This window comes from Amphiura filiformis, chromosome 19, assembly GCF_039555335.1.
Source record: "Amphiura filiformis chromosome 19, Afil_fr2py, whole genome shotgun sequence".
Classification (NCBI taxonomy): domain Eukaryota; kingdom Metazoa; phylum Echinodermata; class Ophiuroidea; order Amphilepidida; family Amphiuridae; genus Amphiura; species Amphiura filiformis.
Genome location: NC_092646.1, coordinates 38,370,997 through 38,396,770, shown reverse-complemented (window position 1 = coordinate 38,396,770; position 25,774 = coordinate 38,370,997). Strand labels below are relative to the sequence as shown.

General features: G+C 36.8%; 2 protein-coding genes across 2 annotated transcripts in view; one reads left to right on the top strand and one right to left on the bottom strand.

Moving 5' to 3' along the window:
• Positions 1–1,196: 1,196 nt before the first annotated feature.
• Positions 1,197–13,045, bottom strand: LOC140141259 (glycoprotein endo-alpha-1,2-mannosidase-like). The gene is made up of 5 exons (XM_072163067.1): positions 12,921–13,045; positions 8,477–9,086; positions 7,513–7,654; positions 5,449–5,558; positions 1,197–1,992 (listed from the first exon to the last, which is right to left on the bottom strand). The coding sequence occupies exons 2-5, from the start codon at positions 8,960–8,962 to the stop codon at positions 1,285–1,287; spliced, it is 1,446 nt and encodes a 481-aa protein (XP_072019168.1). The 5' UTR covers positions 8,963–9,086; positions 12,921–13,045; the 3' UTR covers positions 1,197–1,284.
• A 168-nt stretch (positions 13,046–13,213) lies between these two features.
• Positions 13,214–25,774, top strand: part of LOC140140568 (uncharacterized) — a 37,090-nt gene continuing 24,529 nt past the window's right edge. The window contains 1 exon segment of the mRNA XM_072162326.1: positions 13,214–13,478. Within this exon segment, the coding sequence (XP_072018427.1) occupies positions 13,449–13,478 (30 nt within the window). The 5' untranslated portion in view covers positions 13,214–13,448.

Here is a 25,774-nt window from a genome sequence, read left to right as displayed (position 1 = left end):
AATATCACATTTAGGCCCTAAATACTATAGGTAATTTGTGACCCATCACATCGAAACACGGCAGTTGTCGGAAACCCACATTTAAAGATAATAAAGAAAATGTGCCCCGAAAAATAAAGAAAATAATAAGGAGTTTGAATCCTATTTGTCACATAAAATCACCATTCAACATACGACATCAATGGAAGAGGTGTCATTTTAAAGCTTACAAGCTGTCCTTTAGTCTGGTAAAGAAACCTACAAGTTCATTTTTGACGACAACTGCCGTGTTTCGATGTGATGGGTCACATTTGTGGGTAGATAAAAATTCAAATTTCAAACTGCCTATTAAATCATGACCACAGGTCTTGTAAACCTGAGGTCCATGTTGGTTCAATTTTCAGGTGGGGTCACTTTTTCTATTTTTCTCCTTTATGTGACAGCAAACCTGTGAAAAATTATGTTTATTATATTTTCAATTTCAGATTTCAAATTTTACATTTTCACATATTTTTTGTGGGACCTGAAAGCAACGCAGACATATCGAATTGAATTTTGAATACAAGGAAGGGAGGAATGTCCTTCTGATATCAAATAATTTAGATTTTTTGAAATTTGTGATATAATACACATTTTATGACAAATGATTAAAAACTGATATTTTTGAAATTGAACAGTCCTCAAAGTAAATTCTATAGATCTAATGATAATTATATGTTCTTAAAGTGTATGTAGCTGGGATGAAAAGCCTTCCATCATATGAAAGTTTGGACCTTTTTTATTGAAGATATAGAAAATGTAGGTAGGTCTTCAATATGAAAGGTCAAAATTTTCAATTGAAACGCTGTCTTATTTGTGGAGCACTCTTAAAGGGGCATTACGTGATCCACAGCCTCATCCCCCCACTTTTCTCAAAAAAAGTTGAGATTTTTATATCACTGGAAACCTCTGGCTACATAATGTTGTTTATGTACAAAATATTTCTTGCAGATTAATTCGTTTTGCAAAGATATCGTGAAATTTGAATTTCGTTCTGGTGCACCAGAACGAAATTACAACGCATTGTCTATGGAGCAGTACAATACACATAATCATGCATAACTCGCAAACGCAAAATCGGAATCAACTGAAATTTTGGGAATAGGCTTTTTTCGTGGATATGTACTGAAAAATGCCATAAAAAGAGGATGCTAGGATCACGAAATCCTCCTTTAATGCTCATTAATAATAATAATAATAATATTCAATCGGATTAACAGGGAAGCGTGATAAAAGATATTGCACATGAGCCCTGACAGAGCCTCATCATCCAGCACTCCATATTTTTCCTGTCCTCTGAAAAGTATCTGTATATTGCCTGGTTAACCTAAGGTAATAATCCGATTCATACGGCGTATAATCCTCGTAAGTAAAATTACCAGATCTCTTTGGCACCGCTCTCTCGATCTGTGTCCCCTCGTGCCATTCATTGAAAGAAGTTATGGATATAATATGAGGTTCAGTTTGAATGGCTGATTCAAAAGCTAAGCTGTAGTACCGACCTTTATTTCTGGTACGTGTGTTTGCACCATTCCATGGTCTGATTTTAACATCGATATAACCTGGTCCTACACTAGGTATGAACATCAATCCATCCGCATAGGCATTTTTGGCCAAAACTTTCCAGTTTTGCCATTTTGATCCGTAAGTGAATGCATTTGATGCAAAATAAGTATAAAACCCATCAAATCCTGCACGGCTAATTTCCTGCTTGTCCTTTTGCTCCACTAGGAGTCCGATAAATATCGCGTCGAATCTTGAGCGCCGGATGCTGTTGTTTCCTCTCATAACTTTGGCCCAGTTTTTCGCCTTTATTAGGTACGAGTCGTATATGTAAATTAATGGAAGTTCGCTACCTTTGTGGGGTCTCCGATAGAATGCCGGATGGGAGCCGTAAGTGTTGATCAAGTATTTCACATCCTGTATAAAAGTTTGTTCTGTTCGTTCCTTGTATGGCTCACTGTGAAACGCCACCTGCAATTAATATTTCAGAGGAAAACACATAAACATATATTGTTAACGTTACCACTATCTTTTTTTTTTGCATGATTGCATTCCATTCCCTAAAAGCCACACTTTGTAAAACAAGATGAGTATAAACTGACCAGTAGATATATTACCAATTGTTGCTACTAATGCATGTCATACTGGATGGCCTAGGGAAAAGTTGCTTATATTTGCAAGACTATCCATGCCTCCAAGGTGAAATAAACCTCTTGAAACAAATTCATCAGGATTGTGAAGTAAACTAAAGTTTTTGATTATGTAGTCAAATCCAATGAAATTCTACTCACTTAGACAGTTTCGTCTTCCTGGTCGGAAGACTTCTTCAGTAATGCGATGATCCACTGGTTTTCCCGCGAGACTTCTCATCCCTAGGGTGCACAGTTCTTAGTAGTGGATCATATACGTGATTTAGAGAATATACACCTTCATCGCGATTTAGCGTCTCCTGCCCCCTCTTTCTGATCCATAATGCCTCGCGTATCCATCTTGTGTGTTTATTTGAGTCCTTTTCGAGAATCTTTGCCCCCTCCCAGTCAATGACATGGTTCAATGACACTCGGTGAAATCCTTGCCCCAATGGTTGGAAAAACGGAGCACCATGTTGTGAATTCCCGCCAATTAGCGGAGGATCTAGCAGGGTTTTCATCGAAGAGGGGACATCTTTAATTCACACGATGTCGTGTCCTTATTTACCAACACCCGATTGACAAGACACTTAGTATCATCAAGAACCGCCTGTCAGATGACAAGACATTGAAGAACAGAACTAATTTGAACGTTGATGACATAATGGAGTTACTGGAGTTTGTGTTAACGACAACATACTTTTCGTTCAGGGGACTATATACAAACAAAAGTTCGAGCCGCCATGGGGAGCCCATGTAGTGCAATCATCGCCAACATATTCATGGAATGGCTCGAACAAGAAGCTATTGCCACAGCACCCATGGAGTGCAAGCCTAAGATGTGGAAGAGATATGTTGACGACATCCTGGAAATCATCAAAAAGGACTACGCAACAACTCACGGAACATCTCAACACAGTCGACCCCACTAAGAACTTCGAGATTACGTACGAAGGGGAAGAAAACAACCAGGTAGCGTTCCTTGGCAGCCTCCGGGGAAGGAAGGACGATGGATCTGTGAAACTGTTAATCTACAGGAAAAAGACTCACACAGATCAATATCTGAACTTTTCGTCGCAGCACCCACTCCATCAAAAAATAGGGGTGGTTAGAACCTTACTTGACAGGATGGAAAACATTGTCACTGAGGAGGAGGACAAACAAGAGGAAGAAAACAAAATAAGATCAGCGTTAGCGCAGTGTGGCTACCCTAAATGGTCCATCGATAAGGCAAAACAACAAATTCAAAATAAACAGACTAAGGTGAGCAGGAATAGTAAAGACAGTGCAGATCGGTGCAAAGGAATGGTTGTCATTCCCTATGTGCAAGGAGTCTCTGAAAGGTTGCAAAGATCTTTCAAAAAGTATGGTATCAGCACGGCCATGAAGCCCCACAACACCCTCAAGAGATTGCTTGTGCATCCTAAGGACAAGATCGACTCCTCACAATCCTGCGACTGTGTATACGAAATCCCGTGCCAAACTTGTAATAAATCATATATCGGCGAGACAGGGAGAAAATTCCAAACAAGACTGAATGAACACAGAAAAGACACTGAAAAAATCAAAGATGTTAAATATACCAGAGCAAAAAGAAAAGAATCCGTCACTGAACAGCATAAGTCGGCCATCACCGACCATGTAGCACAGGAGAACCATGTCATTGACTGGGAGGGGGCAAAGATTCTCGAAAAGGACTCAAATAAACACACAAGATGGATACATGCGAGGCATTATGGATCAGAAAGAGGGGGCAGGAGACGCTAAATCGCGATGAAAGTGTATATTCTCTAAATCACATATATGATCCACTACTAAGAACTGTGCACCCTAGGGATGAGAAGTCTCGCGGGAAAACCAGTGGATCATCGCATTACTGAAGAAGTCTTCCGACCAGGAAGACGAAACTGTCTAAGTGAGTAGAATTTCATTGGATTTGACTACATAATCAAAAACTTTAGTGAAATAAACCTACTCTTAAATGTTACTCTTTGCGGTCTGCCATTTTCCTAGGAAACAATGTTTCTCAATGTAGGACTTTAAGTGACATGACTAATTAAATGTCGCAGTTTTTAATTGGCAATTTTGTCGGTCATATTCTAACAATATAAGAGCCATGTATGGCGGCATCTCATCCACCAGCCAGCTAAGTTAATAAATCACTATTACCATTGTAGTGCAACATAAACTAAGTTATTAAACCCATATTATAACATTTCTGTAAAAATAGATATTTAGTATTTATTTTCCATAAAATGTTAGCTTTTACTGTCAGATATGTCCCTTTAATTTTGAGCCGAACAAGTGAGGTAAAGCATAGAAAATTGGAATTTACTACTAGCGCCCATGCATGTTACTCCCATGGGTTGTAATATGGTACAATCCTCTGGGTGTGTGTGTATGTGTATCCTGCACGCCGTGTACGTACATGTACTGTGCATACGTGTTCGACTAATATTTCCATCGCAATAATAAAACGCCGGTTCCATCGTTTTATTCAAAATCTACAGCACCTAAAGTCTTTATTTTCGCAGAGTATCTTTATTGACTGAAGTACATTACAATCGTGTAAAAACCAGAATTTAAAATTTTTTTGAGGGTGTTCTCCTCAGCAAATGTTATAATATGGCTTTAACTGGCTGTTTTAAACCATTTCGATATGGGGGAAAACCCCAGAGGAAATTGCATGTTTAAGAATGTTACAGCTTTCCGTGGTGGATACTATGAATACACTACAACACCTAATAGTCTAAGCATAGGGAAAATGCACAATTTTTGCGAGCAAAATGCATGTGCTAGTTTTCGAAAATGCGCAATTTGCACTTTTCCCCAAAAAATGTGTGAATTTTCTCCCCAAAAAGTTTGGATTTGCAATATTTACAAATATTTTTTTTAAATTTGACTCTTCTTCTTCTATAATTTCTTGCAATTTTTTGCGACAGCCTATTTTCTATACTTTTTCAACATTGATTGTGTTGCAGATCATTATGGATTTTTTAATATTAGTGAAAACTTGCAACTGAGTCAATGTGAGTTGAGAAATGAGAACTTGAAAATGAGAACTTGAAAAATGGTTATTTTGGGAAAATCTTAAAATTTGCAGTCGTATCTATAATGCGCGATTATACCCAAAATGCACAAATTTTGGAGCTTTTTGCGCATTTTCCCTGTTCTAATACCAAGTTATACCTACCTTGAGTTTATATTTGTGTGCTGTGTCCAGTAACTGAGTCATCACTAGGATAACCCTAGTTATCTGCTTTCCCTGGTGGATACCATGAATACATGTTATACCTACCTTTAGCTGATATTTGTGTGCTGTGTCCAGTAACTGAGGTACTATGTCATCGCTAGGATAACCCTGTTCATCTGATTTTCCTGGTGGATACCATGAATACACTACAACACCTACAAATAGGGAAAAAGAGTGAAGGTTCTGTTAAAACCGGCAGGAGGGCAGCATGGTGTTTGCCCTCAAACATTGGGCACTATAAGCAATTGCTAAATGCTTTTCAGTGGTCAGAAAACTACCTGAAATTTAGGGCATCATTTAGGCCTACTACAATACCACAGAGCACCCACAGCAATTCGAGGGCAGAAATATTAAGCTCAAACATCAACAGCAATAACAAATTATTAAAATTGCTACTAAGGCCTAAAAAATAAAATTGTTTGATTGGCGTTTACAACTTTTAAAAAAACGGTAGGTCGGTAGGCATCCCCCTTCTGTTTTACACATGCTTTTAAAAGTTGTAAATTGCGTATGACAAAGGCCTTGGAACATTTTTTTCCTTTTTTTAAAATTAGAATGTTTTTTTTACATTTTTACTTTTTTTTGTTGTTGCAAAAACAGAAAAAGTCTAGGGTCGAGCCTATGTTTCGGGTCGGTCGGGTTAAGGGGTTTGGTTGATTGGCTTAAGGGAGTACTACACCCCTGTGATAAATTTGTGTCTATTTTTGCATTTTTCTCAAAAACTAATTATAATAACACAGTGGTAACAAAACTTATGTATATTATAGGGGCAAGGAATCCAATTATTACACTGGAATTTCAGTGACCCAAGCCAAGCGGTTCGTTATTTATGATAAGAAATAAGGTACCGCTAGGATGTACCTCATTTCCGACCATATATACTGAACCGCTTGTCTTAAGTCACTGAAATTTCGGTGTGTTTGGTTCCTTGCCCCAATAATATACATAACTTTTATTACCAGTGTGTTATTATTTTTTGAGAAAAATGCAAAAATAGCCACAAATTTACCACAGGGGTGTAGTACCCCCTTAAGCCAATCAACCAAATTTTTTTAAGGCCTAATTCCTCTCAAGCCTAAAAGACTTTGACAACAAACTGAAATTATCAAATTGAAATTTCAAGTTAATAATACATCTTTGTATCAATTAATACACCAGACCAAATGACTAATTGAAGCATCTCTGACAAGAGTTCCAGCTGATATTACCATGAATATAAATTGAATACAATTTTGATAGTTCTGCATGGTTGATTACATGAAACAAAGTCCATAATACAGTATCTTTATGGCTCAGTTTTTTTCTAGCATTTACTTTAATGATAAAAACAAACTAACATAGGATTAATTATATACAATATTATCTGGACCCTACATAAATGCCACTTGCTGTTATCAAAATTTCCTGAAAAACATGGAAAAATCCTGAAAATGCACTTTCTCTATTCTTTCCTGAAATCTGTAAATTTTCATTAAAATTTCCTGAAATCAGGAAATTACCTGAAAAAGTGGCATCTTTGCTATAATACTCAACACCCAATCCCAAGAAGAGGCACTTACACGCTGACATCGAGGGTGCTTTAGTGCAGACTGACCTCGATAGTGCTTGTGTATGTATGGGTAGTGACTAGTGACAGAGGTTCTACATGTATACTAGAGCTAGTTCCCACACGCTTTCAATTTTAAAATTCCATGATTAGCTGCTTACGCCAGTGCCTCATCCAAACCACACAGACAGGGTTCGATTTATAGTCATGATTGTTAAATTTTCGTTGATGTTTGCACTTAAATAGGAAGCCCCACCAGAGCATTTCTTCTGGGGTGAACCAAACTTGCCTGGTTATCAAATTAATCAGTGACAAGGTTATCTCTGAATTTGACAGGTGCTGATTGAGGCAATAACATTAGCACCTGTCAAATTCAGAGATAACCATGTCACTGATTAATTTGATAACCAGGCATGTTTGGTTCACTCCAGAAGAACTGCTCTGGCGAGGCTTCCTCTTTATGGATCTTGATTGTGACCCTTTTTCAAATGGCCCGTGACCCCCAAAAGGGTCGCAACCCACACAGTTTGGGCAGACGGTTTAACCTTAAGTTATATACTTACCAACACCTGCTTCTCTTAATTGCTGCATGTGATTATCAATAACCACAGGATCTCTGGAACTGTAGCATCCCAACTCTGGGTAGAAGTTGGATCCAATGTCATCAGGTGGTACATACTGGCCTTGTGGCCACTTCTTGGCTACCTGAAAGAAGGTATAGACAATTGCGGAACAATAAATTTGTTTTAATCGCTATCAGTATCAAAAATAATCTCAAGAAGAAATTATGTATGCTTGATTCAATAATATGATCTCCATCATCAGGTAAAAAGTAAAGGCAAAAGGTAAAGAAAGGGGACAAACCCGTGTTCACAGGCCGCAGAGACAACCTTGATCTTTTTCGAAGCTATTGGGCCAGACTCCTCCATATAATGTTGCTGCAGGGTTCTGGATAATTTTGATACAGGCTGTATCAAAATGATTGGTACCCATCCATTTTGATGTAAACTTATGAAAAAGCCTACCTCTTCCAAATCCAACATTGGAATTTGGATACTCTTGAATTGATATGCCTAGAATAGTTTATGACTTGTTATACAATTTTATCTACATGTACAAATTACTTGGATCTTTAGTTGAATTTTGATGTGTCAGACTCATCAATTATCAATGAAAACTTGATGGGTACCAATCACTTTGATACAGCCTGTATAAAAATTTCCCAATTTTTGCAAAAAAATACCAAAAACGTAATTGCACCCAAGAAATGCAATTGCACCCAAAAAACACAATTGCAGCTGCGAATACCGCGATCACGTTTTCTTCAGGTGCTTACATAAACGCTCAATGCGCAAACCTCAGTAATGTTATTTAGTAAATTTCGGGCTTCAGCCACAAACGCCGGAGGTACAATATTTGGCCTCCATGAGCGATAAACCAAAATGGTGGATTTACCATAACATTATACAGGACAATTTTGAGTCGGTACTCTTTGGGTATAATCTCCATGAGTCTATTGTATCTCACCTCTGTATTCCAATGAGGAAGCTGCTCATGATTCCAATGCAAGTACTTTCCATCATGTTCTGGGTTCCCATACCACGGATAGTAAAACACATGCACGTTATAATTGGGCAAATCCCCCTTCGCCTTGGTAGATACTGGAGCTGCTGATTTCTTACCCACTTTGTACTTGGCCTTGAACTTGTTAGCCGCTGCTACAGTTTTATTGATCTTGCCCTTGATGTTTTTCAAAAACTGCATGCCATTATTTGTCATGTTGTCCATGGCGTGCATCGGTTCTTTGTTGATGTGGTCTTTCAGAAGTTGCATGAGAAGTCCCTGGCCTTTCCCATCATCTTTTGCTGCTTTGTGGCCGAGGATGTTTCCATCTTTAGAGTCGTCGTACCCGCTGAGCTTTAGAATGCCAATCGTGCAGCCACCCAGGAAGAAGAGTATTGCAAAAGTTACCGCACATCGGACTGAACGAAACGATCGAAATAAAATCACCATTGTGCTACTTTATCCTGTTGTAATAATGTCACAATGATAACCAGATGAGGTATTAGGATCCAGAATTACATCCATGGATCATACTGCAGTTTATATGTACAGGTACCGTATCATAAAGCAGCATCTGAATTGAAATACAAACAATGAGAATTTCAGAGAATATTCTTCAATCTTCATGGTAATCACACCAAAGTGGAAATGACTGCAGCGCAAAATTTTTTTTAGGTATTTTAATCTAGGCATGTTTTTCACAAAATTTACAAAACTACCAATCAAAATGGAACATAAGTAAGGGCCGCTACAGACTTTTTAGTGGATGTAGAATATTCAATGTAACATGTCTTTGTTATTTTAAATCTAAATGTATTCCCAGTATTTCCAGTAGTGTTTTAAAACTTCTAAAAACTTCCAAACATTCTACATAACATATTATTGATTTTACCTTTCAAACATTAGTTGAATATTGGAAATAGAATGGGAATAGATTTAAAAAAATAACAAAGACATACATCTATGTCAAATACTCTGAGTCTGTATGGCCCTTAAGATGCACAGGTGCAAGGGAGCTGAGTGCATAATTACTTTCTGTTTTTAGCATCACTGGTAATTACAAGAAATGCAGTGAGGTGGAAATAATGAAACACAGATGATAATTCTGCAAACAAACAGAACATTCTGGCAAAATGATTCTTTGTTCAATCAACAAAATGAACAAAAACCTGATATATTATAATAAATATGCTTTTTATAGACAAATTGTCATGAAACCTTAAACCAGGTTAACCCATGTATTCATTTTTGGCAACGACATTGATTTTTAATTTGTTCAGTTTTATTTTTTTTTATGTCAGAAAACTAAAATCATTGAAATTGGACAATCTTTAAAGGCCCAAATTGGAAAACCTCATTTCGCAGGGAAAGATCAGACAGCAGGCTAGACCATGGCCAGACCATGACATGAGTAGGTTTATTTCACCTTGAAGGCACAGAGCTTGTAAATAAAGGCTAATTTTCCCCATGCAATATGCAATGATTTATAGGACTACAATGTACAACTGATCTACTGGTCTGTTTACACTCTAGCTAGCCACCCGTCTGGCCGTCATTTTAGACGGGGAGTTTGCTCCTGGGACGGGCAAAATTAATGCCTTTGACAGATGCTATATGTTTTGAGAAGCTATAAATTGACCTTTTTAGTAGACCCAATTTGTAGAACAAGGCCATATCAGCACATATTTGAACTCTTTGAACCCCCAATGGGCTATAGATGTCTGGTAAATGTTTTAAAGGTCAAATTAGGACAGGCAATTTTATTCAAATGACGGGCAACCCTCAATTTCTGGCTAAGACCCTGCTTTCCACATAGATTGTTGTTTCTAGTTGTGGCTTTTATGTACATGCTAGTTCACCCGTAGCTGTGAAGAGTAACGGATAGCTATGCTATCCGTCGTAAAGTTCAATGCTACTCCCTTTCAATTGTGTAGCGCATGATGTCAACTACCTACGGTAAAAGTCAGTGCAGCTTTGCCCCCCCCCCCAATTGGTACCTCCAGTCCCAACCCCTGGGCTCACCCGGGGGGCTCACACATAATAGGGGGTATTTTCAGATTTGGGAAACACAAAAATATGGGTCGTTTTCATACCACTTGTTCACAAAATTGAAAAAGGGTGCTCTTTATTTAAAATGAATCGCATAGTAGTTTCATTATAAATTTGTCATTTCTGAATCCCATGCGCAAATCACCTGTTTCAATTTATTTACATCACATTATATCAATGCATAAAATTGCTGCCTGGTGCCATGCAACATGTGTCCTACGAGTTTCTGTCGGAAAAGGGTCATAGAAATAGCATGTTGGAAATATTGTCAGTCGAGGGCGGGGGCCAGCGATTTTGGCACACATTCATGGGGTGCCTTTTAAATAAAACGCTCTAAAAAGGCTTAGGAAAACAGTACGCTTTAATGCAAATTTCCCTGCTCGCTGCGCTCACATTTATGCAAATTGGGTTCCCAAAAGTTTGGTATGTGTGGGGGGGGCAAAGATTTTTTGACGGGCCAAGAGGGGGGTCCAAGCTTTTGGGGGGGCATTAAGAAATTTTACCCCCGGGGCGTTACATTTTCCTAAGGGGGGGCGTTTATTCAAGGTCAATTTTATAACGATAATTCCCGTTAAAATCATTAGGTAAACTAAAAACACACGCTAAAATGACGAACTATCTAGAAACCCCGGGGGGTCACTCCCATTGTGGCCTGTACACCATCCGCGATAATGAAAATGCGTAAAAAGGGTAGTTTTTCGTGGGTAAGCCACGATCACGCATGTAACGCGTTTAGGGTGTCAAAAACATGAAATATTGGAAAAAGGGTAGCAAAATTGCAATTGCTAATACGCCGAAAATGAAATTTAGGGTATGAAATTTGATGCAAGGAATAAAATCCCTGTTTAGGGTATTGTTTAGGCCAAGGGTTAAATCCTTGTTTAGGGCGCTGTTCAAAAGTTGATTATCGCGGATGGTGTACAGGCCACAATGGGAGTGACCCCGGCTAGAAACACTGACTTCTGGCTCACTTCCGGGTTTCTGATCCAGATTTTCGCCAATTATTGACGCTATTATCGACCATGTGCGCAACTTGGTAAGCTTACTACACAAGATAGCATGGAAATATCGGCATTTTTGAAACATCTTGGTTGAAAAAAGTGGTGGGGGCGTTTATTTGAGGGGGGGCGACTATTTGACGAAATACGGTAATGAAATAAAATAAATGGCCGCGGAGCCGCCACCGCGTCGCGCTTGCACGACGCAGGGGATGTCTGAGGGGGGATGTGTCTCCCTGAGCATGTTGAGAAGTAAGAAACTTTTGCAAAATGAAGACCTAAAGTGATTTGGTGGACCATTTTGGCACTTTTTTAGTGTGTAAAATTTTAGTTTGAAAAGACGAAAACTTAATGGCGGTCCATAACTCTTCATGAAGCCTTCGTGGACACGTTTTCCCTATTGTTGTACATTGTAGGCCTATAAATTGTGTTTTATAAAGATGAATTGGCAAATGCGCGAAAACAGAAGTGAAAATGGCCACGTGTATATCGATTACGCATGGGGATGTCTGAATGTTCCTCCCCCTCAGTACTATTTAAGTTGAAAACTTTTGCAAAATGAAGATTGAATTGAAGTGATTTGGTGGACCATTTTGGCACTATTGGTGTGTTAAATTTTAGTTTGAAAAAGCCAAAAATTTGTGAAATGGCGGTCTATAAAGCCTTTCGTGATGGACAAGTTTTCCCTGCATATAGGCCTATAAATTGTGTTAAACACAGGGCCTAAGTTGGCAAATGTTGAAAGGAGGTGTCTGGCATATCAGATGATATCACAATAAACCAAACAACCAATGTAGGCACAAAAGCAGGCAAAGTTCGCTGTTCGATAGCCAAAAATTGCCGATTACAGAGCCCGCAAAAGTGTCAGGAAAACAGTACAAAACTCAAAAGTACACACGAAGTGATGAAAATCACTGTGGCGCACGCCGCACAGTAGACAAAAAACAACCAATGTTTCGACTCGCGATTACTGCTCTTCTTCAGGGACAGACAACAAAATAAATATGGGGTGTTTGCAAAGACAAATTCACCATTGCACCAACGTCAACGAGCATGTCTGCATGATGGCTGCGCGGATACCCAGAGACGGAGTGTCGGAAACAGGATCTATCGAATTCCCGGATCGAATTGAATGTTAACTTTAAGTTATACAGAAAACATAGTCATTAATAAAAAATTCCCAATCAGTGTTAATTATTTTATCATCACTGAACATGTTTTTTAAAATGTAAAGCTTAATTTGATGATGCAGGAAACTTTCCTGCATGATGCTACATGTATACTCACAAACACAATGTCACATTGCCATTTGCACTGTATCATTCATCATTGTTGTAAATGTTGTGAGAAATATCAATTACCTGCTTGCTTTTTGAAGTTGCAACCAACTAGCTACATGCTACATCAGACTAGCATGACTAGAAGATCCAAGCAGGCACAATCCAGCAGACCACAGACAAGACGTCCTCATGTCCTGTGATGATCATCTGGTGCACCATTTAACCATGTTTACACTATAGACTACAGCAGTCTGTGTCACTGTGTGTGCAGCCAGGTGCAGCTGGTTGATCAGGGACATGTGCCCCTTTGCCTGCTTGTTATTTTGGTCACATGATCAAGTTTCCGGCTGAAAAATTCCCCAAATGTAACGTACACGTTGATTGGTGTGATGTGGACATATCTTGTCCTATGCACCAATCAAAATTGATGTTGTAAATTTTTTTAGACTATTATGGGATAGGTGTGCCGTGAACACGCCATGATTTTTGCAGCGTGATCGGAGGAAAAGACGACGATGTGACCGAAGTGTATGTGAAAATTTGTAAATTTTGGACCTATTTGTTCAATTTTAAGGATAACTCTCGGAGCATCCGAGTTCTGGAGGAAACATGGATGCCGTCAGAGCTTTCAATAATGAGGTAAGTTTAGAGAATTTTGTTTTATTTCTATCTTAAAAAGGAACACGATTTTTTTTAAATGCTAAACATGATAAAGTCAATGTGAAAAGCTTTGTGGTACAAGAAAAAAAAAAAGGAAGTTGTCAGGATGTAAACGTGTTTATGTTGCTCATATTTTTACAAAATACTGTACCAAGAGAGTGCGAAGCTCTTACTCATAACTTTAATTAGTTAATTTGTAAAGAAAACGTGCAAGAATATTCGGTATTCACGCACAGGGCCGTAGCAAGGTCGAAAAATGTGGGGCGGCCATCACAAATATGGGGCGGCCAAATTACAAATCTATGCCCATATTGAAATAAAGATACAAAGAAAAACATAAAAAAATTCTTAAAAAGTGGGCGGCCATGGCATCCCCGGCCGCCCCGCTTGCTACGGCCCTGTTCACGCAGAACAAGACATGATCACGTCGTACAGCGTACTCGTTAAACTTGCAGGCTGGCATATGCACAGGCGGCAAGTGGTATGAAAGAGCCGTCATGGCCGCGCCGTATGCATGTATGACCGGCCCCCAACTCAACACACAATTTGACAACCATGAGAGTTACCAAATCTTTCAAAGACCCCCTTTTGAAATAATTTTTCATTAAATTTACCCCCTTTTTCATGCAAAATCGAGGACAAAATTTGGCCAAAAGGGCTTTTTTGTGGTTTTCAATGACTAGACTAGAGAATTTCAAACACCCCTTTTCAATGACGTCAATGTCAATGACACTCAATATTGATATAAAATAGGGCAACCGACCGACCGGACTGTAAAGTAACCAAGTCTAAGACTTTTTAAAAGCACACCCAATTGCGAGAGCATGAGTAGGGACAGGCATAAAAATTTCAAATTAATTCTATTTAAAGGGGCATTTCGTGATCCACAGCCTCATCTCCCCACTTTTCTTGCTCGAGAAACACTAGCCACGAATTTGCTCACGGATGCCCTCGCATTCGTGGCTAGTGTCCCTTCGCCCTGAATATCGGTCGGTAAACAAATTACGTAAGCTTACCGTTACGTAATATCATTGTAATAACAATAGGCAATTCTGAAATATCCCTAAATACCTCCTTGTACATATCTTTACCTACCAATTTGTTACTATGCGTGTTGTTGAAGTAATTCTCAGTTCTATGTGCCATTTCAGGTGCATTAGGTAGATATTTCATCACTATTTCTGGAAAAATTGCTCCAATATTCTCAGGTGATCGCCTTATTTCACGTAAGTAAAAGGTCATTAGAATGGGAAGAGGTCATCTTGCTTGAGAGTGGCAATGGATTAGTCATTAAGAGAAATAGGGCGGCGTCAGCCATATCCATTTTATTAGAAGTTGACGCCCCATCGGCTTATCGCTACTTCAGATGAAACACACTGTCATAGAGTGCCTGGATGCATCGATTCCATATTTGACAAACAATTAAAAGCACAACTTAAAGCAGAAACCAACGTGAAAGGGGACTTCAACAATTGTTAATACGACGTCACATCCTCATCATAGCCATATTCACCCATTTTCAAATGGAATGGTCATCAATGACGTTGTCAGGTTGACGACTGAGGGCAGCAGTCTAAGGTCAGGTTATGTCAAGTAAGCTCACGTGATAATAATATACTCTCATCTATAGAAGCTGTTAGCCTATGACCTTCCAGTCATTATTCATGAACATTTGCCTCGCGCCAATTGCTCCCACATGGTGAGGCTAAATTTCTGCCATCTTTTCGTCAGCTGTGCAGCCAGCAAAAATCAGCTTATAATTGCTTCCAATTTTCAGGATCGTAAGTATCGAAAATGTAAAAAGGTACTGCTCAATACATGCAATAGAATAAAGCTTATAATGACACGCTTATGAAGTGTGTTTGTGAACTATGAAGCATGTTTACGCCTCGGTACAATTTTATGCATCGGACTATGCAAAAGCCTGGCATACTTGTTATCTCTAACGCAAATCAAAGATTTGCATTAGAGTACATATGCTCGAACAACACTTTTCTCAAAAAAAGTTGAGATTTTTATATCACTGGAAACCTCTGGCTACATTATCCATAATGTTTATGTACAAAATATTTCTTGCAGATTAATTCGTTTTGCAAAGATATCGTGAAATTTGAATTTCGTTCTGGTGCACCAGAACGAAATTACAACGCATTGTCTATGGAGAAGTGTAATACACATAATCATGCATAACTCGCAAACACAAAATCAGAATCAACTGAAATTTTGGGAATAGGCTTTTTTTCGTGGATATGTACTGAAAAATGTCATAAAAAGAGTATGCTAAGATCACGAAATACTCCTTTAACATGAATTGTTGTTTATTGGAAGAGAGAACTTCTCAGAAACAATTTGACACCAAAACCAATCTTCTACTGTATTGCTAAGCATGTAAGTGAAGTTATGACGAAATTACTGTCGGAACATTGGGCCTTTTTCTAAGACTTACCATAGGAGTGCGTGGGGGGACTTGATAATTTTTGTGCCCCCCTGTCAATTTTTTGTTTTCACTGTAATTTAATCAAATTTTAAGGTGGTAAAAAAATTTTGGTCAAATTTTGCCATTTTTCGGCCAATATTTTGGGCCCATTTTAGGCAAAAACAATGATTTTTCCCAAGCGATAACAAAAAAGTGCTTTCTCCCAGCAAATAAGTAAACTGGAATTGTTATGTGAAAAGGATGAAAGTTTTTGTCAAACCATGTTTCCCTTTTGTCAGAAGATGAATTTTGGGTCAAAAAGAATTGTTTCCCAAAAATGCCCCTTTTTGACCAAAACGGTGATTTTCACCAAGGCATATCTCACAGAAAAAAATATTCAAAAGTGAAGTCAATGTTGCATTCTGCTTCCTAAAGCATTGAATCTGTTGTCAATGCAAACTAGAGCATCTGAAACAGATTAATTTTGGTTTTATTCATCATTTTCTCCAAAAATGGTGTTTTCAGTGGCACAAAATGGCACAGATTTACATAGGGCTTTATTATCAAGTAAAATCAGTGGCCAAACTGAGTAGTTCCCACCGAAGTCAATTGAACAATATATTGTATTTAAGATCACCGGTAAGGCCCCATTGATGTAATCGGGGGCGTTGAAAGATTTAGGCTACTTCAAATCATTCCTCGTGACGGGGCTGACATCCTTATATCGCAATGGCACAACAATGACATTACTTCCTGGGAGTGCTGAGTCCGGTGCTGAGGGGATGACGATGGATGAATACCAGATTTTCCCCAAACCCTTTTATCAGAATTTCATGGACAGTGCCAATTAAATACCCCCTATTTTGCCGATTTCGCGGTCCGCGGTACTGGTCAAAAAAATACCCCTTTTCCGCGATTTTTGGTAACTCTCATGGTTGTCAAATTGTGTGTTGAGTTGGGGGACCGGGCATATGGCATTTTCCATACTGGTTAGTTTTGTGGGGTTCATTATCGAACCCCAACGGTTTTAGCTTGTATTTATATTTTAATAACATAGGCCTATTTGTTTGTGATATTTCAAGCGTTTTAAAATTCCAAAATAATCCCATTCAATTACACGTTTGACGATGGAAATTTACTGAATTTAGAGAGAATGCACATCATTCACCACCTGGGCATGCATTTAGTCATTCATCGGACCAAATTATTATTTTTGCATCAAGGACAAGGTTTACTTTTGCATCAAGGTTAAACAGTTGCCAAATACTTAAGCTCGAGATACTCTAGCTAAAATACAGGTTTACATTTTAGGCCCTTCGCACTTGATTATTAGTTTCCTGTTAAAGATTTTGAAAAAGGGACGAGGTGACTTTTAATTATTAATTATTAATTATCTTTTATTTTCTTTATTTAGTTTGAACTATTACAAGCAACTATTGACTCGTTTTGACTAGAGCGGGCATTTAATTATTTCACAACAATATTTGGTTTTATAAATAAGTGAAGGTGGAGTTGTACTCTTTGTTCATTCATTATTATTGTTGATATTATTAAAGTCAGAAAATGACAAGTATAAGTAGTTGAAAGTTATTTTAAAGGAGAAAATTAGAAATAAAAATAAAATAATTAATTATTTTGAGATTTTCAATTTTGGACGCGGGCGGTAAACAGGAATAATAATCAAATGCGGAGGGCCTTACGAACTTACATGTACCTGTACAACATTATCTTGCTGTATTTCAGCAAGAAAATTCCCATGGGGTCATGTGTCATATGGTGGTAGGGTGGTCACATGAAAATTTCAAACCCACCCCTGGAATCAGTTTTTCTGTCAGGATTGTTCCTTATGCAAAATGATTTAAAAAACCTTTTGAATCAACTCAATCGGACAATCCGTTGCGAAGATACAGTCTTTTAAAGATTCTCAAAATTGGCCATTTTTATCCCATTTTTAGGAAAATCCTGATTTTGTCATAAATTTGCATATTCATGAAGCGATAATTGTGGGAATAACGCCAAAGAAGGCATGAGATGTATTATTTTTGTTTATTTAATGTTCATTTATGCAAATATTAAAAATCCAGGGTCATAATTGCTATATTTGCTTCTTTACAACATTTTTAAAATGGCTGAAATCACAAAAATAACTCTTTTGCCAGGACTTTTAAGGTAAATATGTGTGATTTTCACCATTGAGGCGCTATTATGTGCCAATTATGACCTTCAAAGGCCTGTATTTCCTAAACTACACAACCAAATTGTCTGATTTTTGCACAGGATTTTGCTATGAGGGTCTAGATTGTAAAACTGAATATAGCATAATTGTACATCTTTGGGAAAATAGTTTTATTTGATGACAAAAATTTATTTTGTGCGTAACTTTTTTATGCGTGACCGTACAAAAATGCTATATTCACCTTCATTACGAGCAGAAAATTTTCTATGTAATTAGGTAGTCGGGTTTGCACAGAAGTTACTACTGTCTGTTCAATTAGCTTAGATTCTTGTATTTTTAAGATATTTGAAAAAATAAATAATTGTGGTCAAAGTCATCAAAGAAAAGTGTTAGCACACCCTTAGACCCAACGTGATTTATACTTTTCAAATTCAAGTTCAATTTGAAACCCCATTTCTTTTCAATTTTGCCTCATTTTAGGCAGTTACCTGGGTCCACCCAAAGGGTTCGCGACCTTTTCACAAATCGAGTGGGACGGGCCATTCTGAACTTAGGGAGGGCAAAGACCCTATCGAATTAAAAAGAAAATTCTGTCCACCGCGGGGAATTTGCATGATAATACAATAAAAGTTAAAAATCAAGTGATAGGTATGAATGATTGTGGAATCGACCTGTCCCTCTGACAATTAGACTGTCTTTTCAATTGTTATACCGTTCTGGTTATTGGATCGTGTGTATAGCTGATAGACAGTGCACGACCGGAGGGTACTGTACTACTGATCCGAACCCAGGCTACTTCGTGTACATTACAATGCATACAGCCCATAGTATTGCCCTCTATAACAATACGCGTACTGTACCGAATAAAGCGTAGTATCAACACGTCCGTCAATAGTTTTATAATAGGCCTATAGGCCCACACCTTCTCAGACCTATCCACACAATAAATAAATAAATAAATAAATAAATAAATAAATAATTTGTCAAAAGTCGGCGTCAATAAAATTGCGATTCCCCCTATTTCGGCAAAAACAATTTTATGACCCCTCCACCACCGATACTTTTTGAACAAAATAAACCCACTATCTGATGTGGTCATCTTGTGACTCCCTGCATTTTGGTCATCAAACATTTTATGACCCCCCCCCCCATATTTTACCCCAATAGTTTATGACCCCCGTATATTTGGGACCCCCCTGCTAAAGAAATTGATAGCCCCCTAATGTTTCAACAGTACGTGTGGTTTTAACACGAATTACTGGCAAATATTACTATTTTGCCGGACAATACTTCTTGAATGGATGGACGAATAAATACTATCTCAGCGCATCTAATTATTATAACTGGACATTCGCCGGTTCGTCCCCCATTGCACTAAATGGATTGATTCAAAAAAGTTTATGGTACCCGACGTCCTACAGCTTTTTATAAAAATATCGTGGGAAAAGACCAAAATTGAAAAGAAATGGGGTTTCAAATTGAACTTTGGAATTTGAAAAGTATAAATCACGTTGGGTCTAGGGATGTGCTAACACTTTTCTTTGATGACTTTGACCACAATTTTGTATTTTTTCAAATATCTTAAAAATACAAGAATCTAAGCTAATTGAACAGACAGTAGGAGACAAATTATATGGAATTCAAAATGCCCAAAAGTTTTCCAACTGCTGCAGAATCTGTTACAATTTCCCCATACATTTGTGTATGTAGGCAGGGGTACACACAATAGCTAGCATTGTGGCCACCCTAATGGTGGGGCACATTTGCGTTACAAGCACTGATTTTGATAATTTGTCCTCCTTTTCACTAAAATTGTTACATGTCTAAAACTATACATTTGACACCAACAAAACTACATTTTTGGAAAGCTTATGTTCCAAGGAATCCAACTATGCAAAAATGAAGTTGGTATACAGGCAAGCCTTGAAATAAGCAGATCTGGACCAGGAGCCACACATTTGGAAAAAGTGGCTACTGGTCCTGAGATTATCTAGTGAACCAGGAGCCATTTTTAAAGAGCTCATTAAAATTTAAAATTGTTAACGTTAAATACAAAACTCGGTTTAACTACCATGCAGGCTCTATTTAAAATAAAATGTAGAGCCTGGTTCTCATGATGTTGGTGTGGACCAGGAGCCAAAATTTTCATATTGTGTCCAGTTTGTTCCAACTTTTGCGTTAAGATCACCCATGACTATTTGAATGTCACTTTTGGGGATCTTGAGCTTGAATAAAATGTTATGACCATTGGGTAAATGGCTCCTGGGTGCCTGCTTATTTCGAGGCTTGTATACAGGGTGCATAAGAAAATATATAGGGTGATATCATGAAAAAAATTAATTTTACTAGTAAATTCATAATTTATTGCATTTACTACTGATATGGAATACATCAAATGTACCGGTAATCTAATTTTGTGGCAGGCAACACTATGAGCTTGAATAAAATTTATACTTTTGCTATGTTATGAATGACCAAAGTGGTGATACAGGGTGTGAAAATATACGTAACTTCACGCACAAAATGTTAATTACATTTTGGGAAATATTTTCTTTAGAGTGTATCCTACATTTATTTTAACTGCATATTTGGATTCCTGGGGTAAAGAGCTTTCCAAAAATGTATACATTTCCTATCTTAGGGTGTATAATTCTCAAGATACAACAATTGAAAGCCAAAACGCATGTTGTGACTGAAAATCTTGACATTTGTGTGTAAGTGAATAGGAAAAAAATGAGGTTCTTGTGACTTGCGGCTCTCAGTGAATACTTGTAAACACAATTAGATCAAATTAATAGCTGAATAAGAATAATGAATGATCAAGCTTTCATTTGAGATATGATTTGCAAGTATAGCACACTATTTGGCAATGATATAATTCAAAATTCAAAAAGATGCCATGTCTCCCATAGAGATTGCACATACTCCTCCACCGCTTATCCTCCACCACTTATCCACCAGGTTTATCTTCGTTAACATTTTGGTATTTTTCACTAATTAAACAAATTAGCATTCCAAATTGATAAACATATTTGAAAATTAGAATAATCAGGCTGTATAATGAGCCCAAACTTGATGCAATTGGACCAAGAATAGGCCTGTGACAACAAGTTAAATCAGAAAGAGGAGAGAAAAATGTAATGTCACCAGGTATTTTGGGGTCCCACCATAAGACACACGACCATATGGTACTTATCAAATTTTCTGCAACTTTCACTCATCTGATGATCTTTTCATGTCACAGAAGTGATGCAAATTTTTATAAAGACTGTACATTTCTTGCTTAAAATTACGATTATTTTAAAATTATTTTTCGAGACAAAAACTCCCTAGAAAAGTTGCCATTTTCACTTGTTTTCAAAAAGTTATTTTGACCTTGTTTTTGAACCCATAATTTCCCTCATTTATCGAAGCCCTGCCCTCCTTCAAATCCTTCCAATACATCAAATCTTCACTGTGGAAAGTGTTTGGAAACTTTTTAATCATGATGCAAAACTAAACCTTGATGCAAAAGTAAAAATTAAGTCCTTATAATTTATATAGCGAGGGTGGTCTAAAAGTCGGGATGACGCGAGTCGACCTCGATGGCCATCAATTTTATTCACCATAATGACCATATCCATTGAAGTGAGAAAGAATTGAATAGATGCGTGTTCGTCACAACAGAAATTAACACAATAGAAATTAGCATCTCATCATCATGAATGCGCAACCAATCTACAATGTATAATAGAAATAAGAAAACCCACTTTCAGACGGGATGGGCTCGTGTTTGAAATACTAGTCAAGTTCTAAAGGACGAATGGGAAGGAGTACAGGGCAGAGGGCTTCGATAAATGAGGGAAATTAATAAAACTAGCAGGACAGTACGGGCACAGAGTTTTTACGAGACATACAATGTCCCAGGTGGTGAGCGCAATGCTTTCTCTAAATTCAGTAAATTTCCTTTGTCGGCCGTGTAATCGAATGGGATTATTTTGAAATTTTTAAACGCTTAAAATATCACAAACAAGTAGGCCTACATGTATGTTACTACAAGCTAAAACCATTGGGATTCGATAATGAAATAATCAAAAACAGTAATTGGATTTCTATGTTGAATATATACAAGGAATTTGACCTTTGATGAACTATAGGGCCTAACTTCACTTTCAGATGTCCAATGAAGCTGGTTGAGCTGTCATTTTGAAGCTGAAAGTAAATTCTTTCAAAATCTGCAATAAACAGAAAATGATCTAGAGCTGACTTTACTACCACTTCGTGGTGGATGGTCACATTATCACATATGGTCGCATGTCATAAGTTGGGTACAATTTCCATTACATGGTAAAAAATGACAAAAAATGTATTCTTTGATATGTTGTATATGGTCATTTTCACGGTAAAGGGTGTAACTTTTGATTTTTAGGGTCAAAATTTCAAACCACTTAAATATGTTTCTGTTTACTGTAATCATGCATAGAAGCAACTTAAATTCCAGTAAAATAGTGTTTCAAGGCTTAAACCTTTTGATTTCTGATAAAAATTTGACATTTCCATAACATTTTGGTTAAAATCTAAGAAAAATGTATTTTACATAAGCTCAGAAAATTATGACATGAAAGCTGGAATACATGTGAAATCCCATTCCAAAGTAAGTCAACAGATATAAGTTAAATTTTATACCATGTTTTGCTATGTTTGTAATTGCAATTTTGAAAATTTTTAACATCAAGGGTCATTTGCAATGGAAATTTCCCAACCTTAAACATATTTTTTAAGTTTTAATTGGGTTCCTAAAATAATTTAAATGTCTAACTTCATGTACAAATACTACTTGATGAAAGGAACCTCCCAGCCAAGTTTCACAGAAATTGGAGTTATTTTTTAGAATTGGCAATTCAAGCGATTTGTGTTTCGGAGGCTTCAGTTAACAACACAGGTGATCATAAAAGTAAAATATTTGGCTAACTACTACAAGTTGACATGAAAAATAGGTAAAAAATATCACAATTACCAATTTTCATGCTTTGCTTCTAAGTATTGAATTTCAGTTGTGACAAAAATTAAATTATCACAGCAAGTCATTTTTTTGTTTCGGAGGCTTCATGTTTACAATGGTTAAACATGGCAGAAGTAGTTTTTTTGAAAACAACACTGTTGGGATCATCTAAGCTGTTATTTTCTTGTGTTTATTGAATCAATGATTCTATGCGGCAGATATTGCAGATTTATAACATGATAATTTTTTCACCCATTTGTTAAGTATGGTGTTATTTGCATGTGAAGCCTCCGAAACGGGCTTTCTTGGATATCAGTATATTTTTCAAGCATTAACCATAATATCAATTTTTTTTTAATTTATGACATTCTGCACATATCATGCAACAATTACAATGCAGATATCAATATGGAACATACCAATTTAGATATGCATAGATGATAATTAAGTTTACTGTTGTTTCGGAGGCTTCATTTGTTTCGGAGGCTTCAATTGTTAACGGAAAGTTTGTATTGGGTCCCATTTTCAAACGGTGATATATATCTCCATGATTTAAAAACAAGTGACTTGAGGATCTACTTTGCTACATTTTGATAAATAGATTGGATGAGCTCTTTTATTTATATTTGCCCAAGCTTGCTGAACAGTTTGTTTCGGAGGCGTCAAAAAAGGTTAACGGAAAATCGGCTCTTTGAAGTCAAGATTTTATAAAAATTTTAAAAGCTTGCAAATCAACTAATTTTTGTTACCCATTTCAAGTTAAGATATCAACTGTTATGAATCAAGAAGAAGTGAAGAAATAACCAAGAATTATGAACCAAAGCTATACCCACAAAGTTTGTTAACAATTGTTAACGGAAAATGAAGCCTCCGAAACGACAAATATCGAAGTCCGGTTCTCAAAAATACAGGGCTGTTCACAATTAAATCTAATGTTGCAGTGTTTACTGAACATATGACCGTACTTTCAGGATAAGAAAAATTATCCATGAACTAACTGAAGAAAACACAGGGTTTTACAAAAATGTTACTGTTTTTTACAGTTTTTCAAAATGGCAATATTAGGTACATTTAAGCCTGCTAAAACTGAACGCAGTAACTCCCGAAGATGATTATGCTACCCAAGGTAGCTGCTAACTAGATGACTTATGTGGCCAAAAATCATGGAATTCTGTGGCTTTATTAGAAAACTACGGATCAAAATGTTAAAAATCCAAAGTTACACCCTTTACCGTGAAAATGACCATATATTGACAATCTCTAATAATTAACACCATTTTTAACCTTAACACCTGTTTAATTTTTGAGATAATGCTTAATTACTAATTAATTAATACACAGGCGTCTATGTAAATCTCAATTTTCAAATCGTTTTCTCAAATCGGACCTCAATTACAAAAATGACTGTAAAATTTTTATTTTATGCAAGAATGTCATCAGATTTGGAGGATATGTTCTCAAAACAATAATGCTTCAAATGAACTATTTAAAATAATTGTATGTATGTTAATTACATTGTAAAGGTCAATGACCTTTTTATGAGTAATTAGCGAGATGGTTATTCTATTATTGAGGAAATGAATATCAAGAAGAGAATTGTACATTAGCATATTGCTAAAAATACTGAAATTCAACTAGGATTTCATTAAAAATGAAAAAATGGAACATATAACCCTTTAAGGTGGTACTACACACCTTGATAAATTTGTGACTATTTTTGCATTTTTCTCAAAAAATAATATCACACTGGTAACAAAAGTCATGTATATTATAGGGGTAAGGAATCCAGTTACTACACTGGAATTTCAGTGACTCAATCCAAGGGGTACGTTATTTATGATAAGAAAAGAGGTACTGCTAGAATGTACCTCACTTCTTAACATATATAATGAATCCCTTGTCTTGAATCACTGGATTCCTTGCCCCTATAATATATAACTTTTGTTACCAGTGTGTAGTTACTTTTTGAGAAAAATGCAAAATTTGTCACAAAATTTATCAGAGGGTGGAGCGCCACCTTAAGTAGTCAGTAATTGTTTTAGTTGTGGCCCATTTCACGGTTAGGCGCCACTTTTGGTGAAAAAAACTTTAAATTTTCAAAATGGATTAAATTTCATTTATTTATTTAACTGGGGTTTTCTTTTCCACATAAGACCAGATTTTCATAAAAATATCATTTCCCAGCTTAAATCTCTCTACTTCATGAAGAAAATTATAATTTATTATCTCATGTTATGTAATTTTTAACAAATTTGATAAATATTGAGTAGTGAATATTTATACTTTTACTGTCCAATACATATATAATAGATATTTAAAATAAACAAGTATGTCATAGGCTCTCTTCTGACCAAATTTGGACAAATTTTGTTGTGTAATGACAAATTTATGGCCACTTACATGTAATTTTTTTTGTAATTTAGGGAAATTGACATGAAAAGGTTTACTCAACAATTTTAATAATCAATGAATGACTCTGATATTTCACAGCTTTGATGGTCATAATATGGGTAATGTTCACAAATAATATCAGCCAGTTTGAAAGCACAGGTCAAATTCAAGATTCTTATGTTTGTGCAATTTTGGATGTGACAGATGTCAATGTGAACGGAAACCACACATTGTAAAGCAGAGTATGTTTCAGAAAATAATGATTCAAAGAGTTTTCACACACTCAGTAAATTAAATGGGATATATTGAAA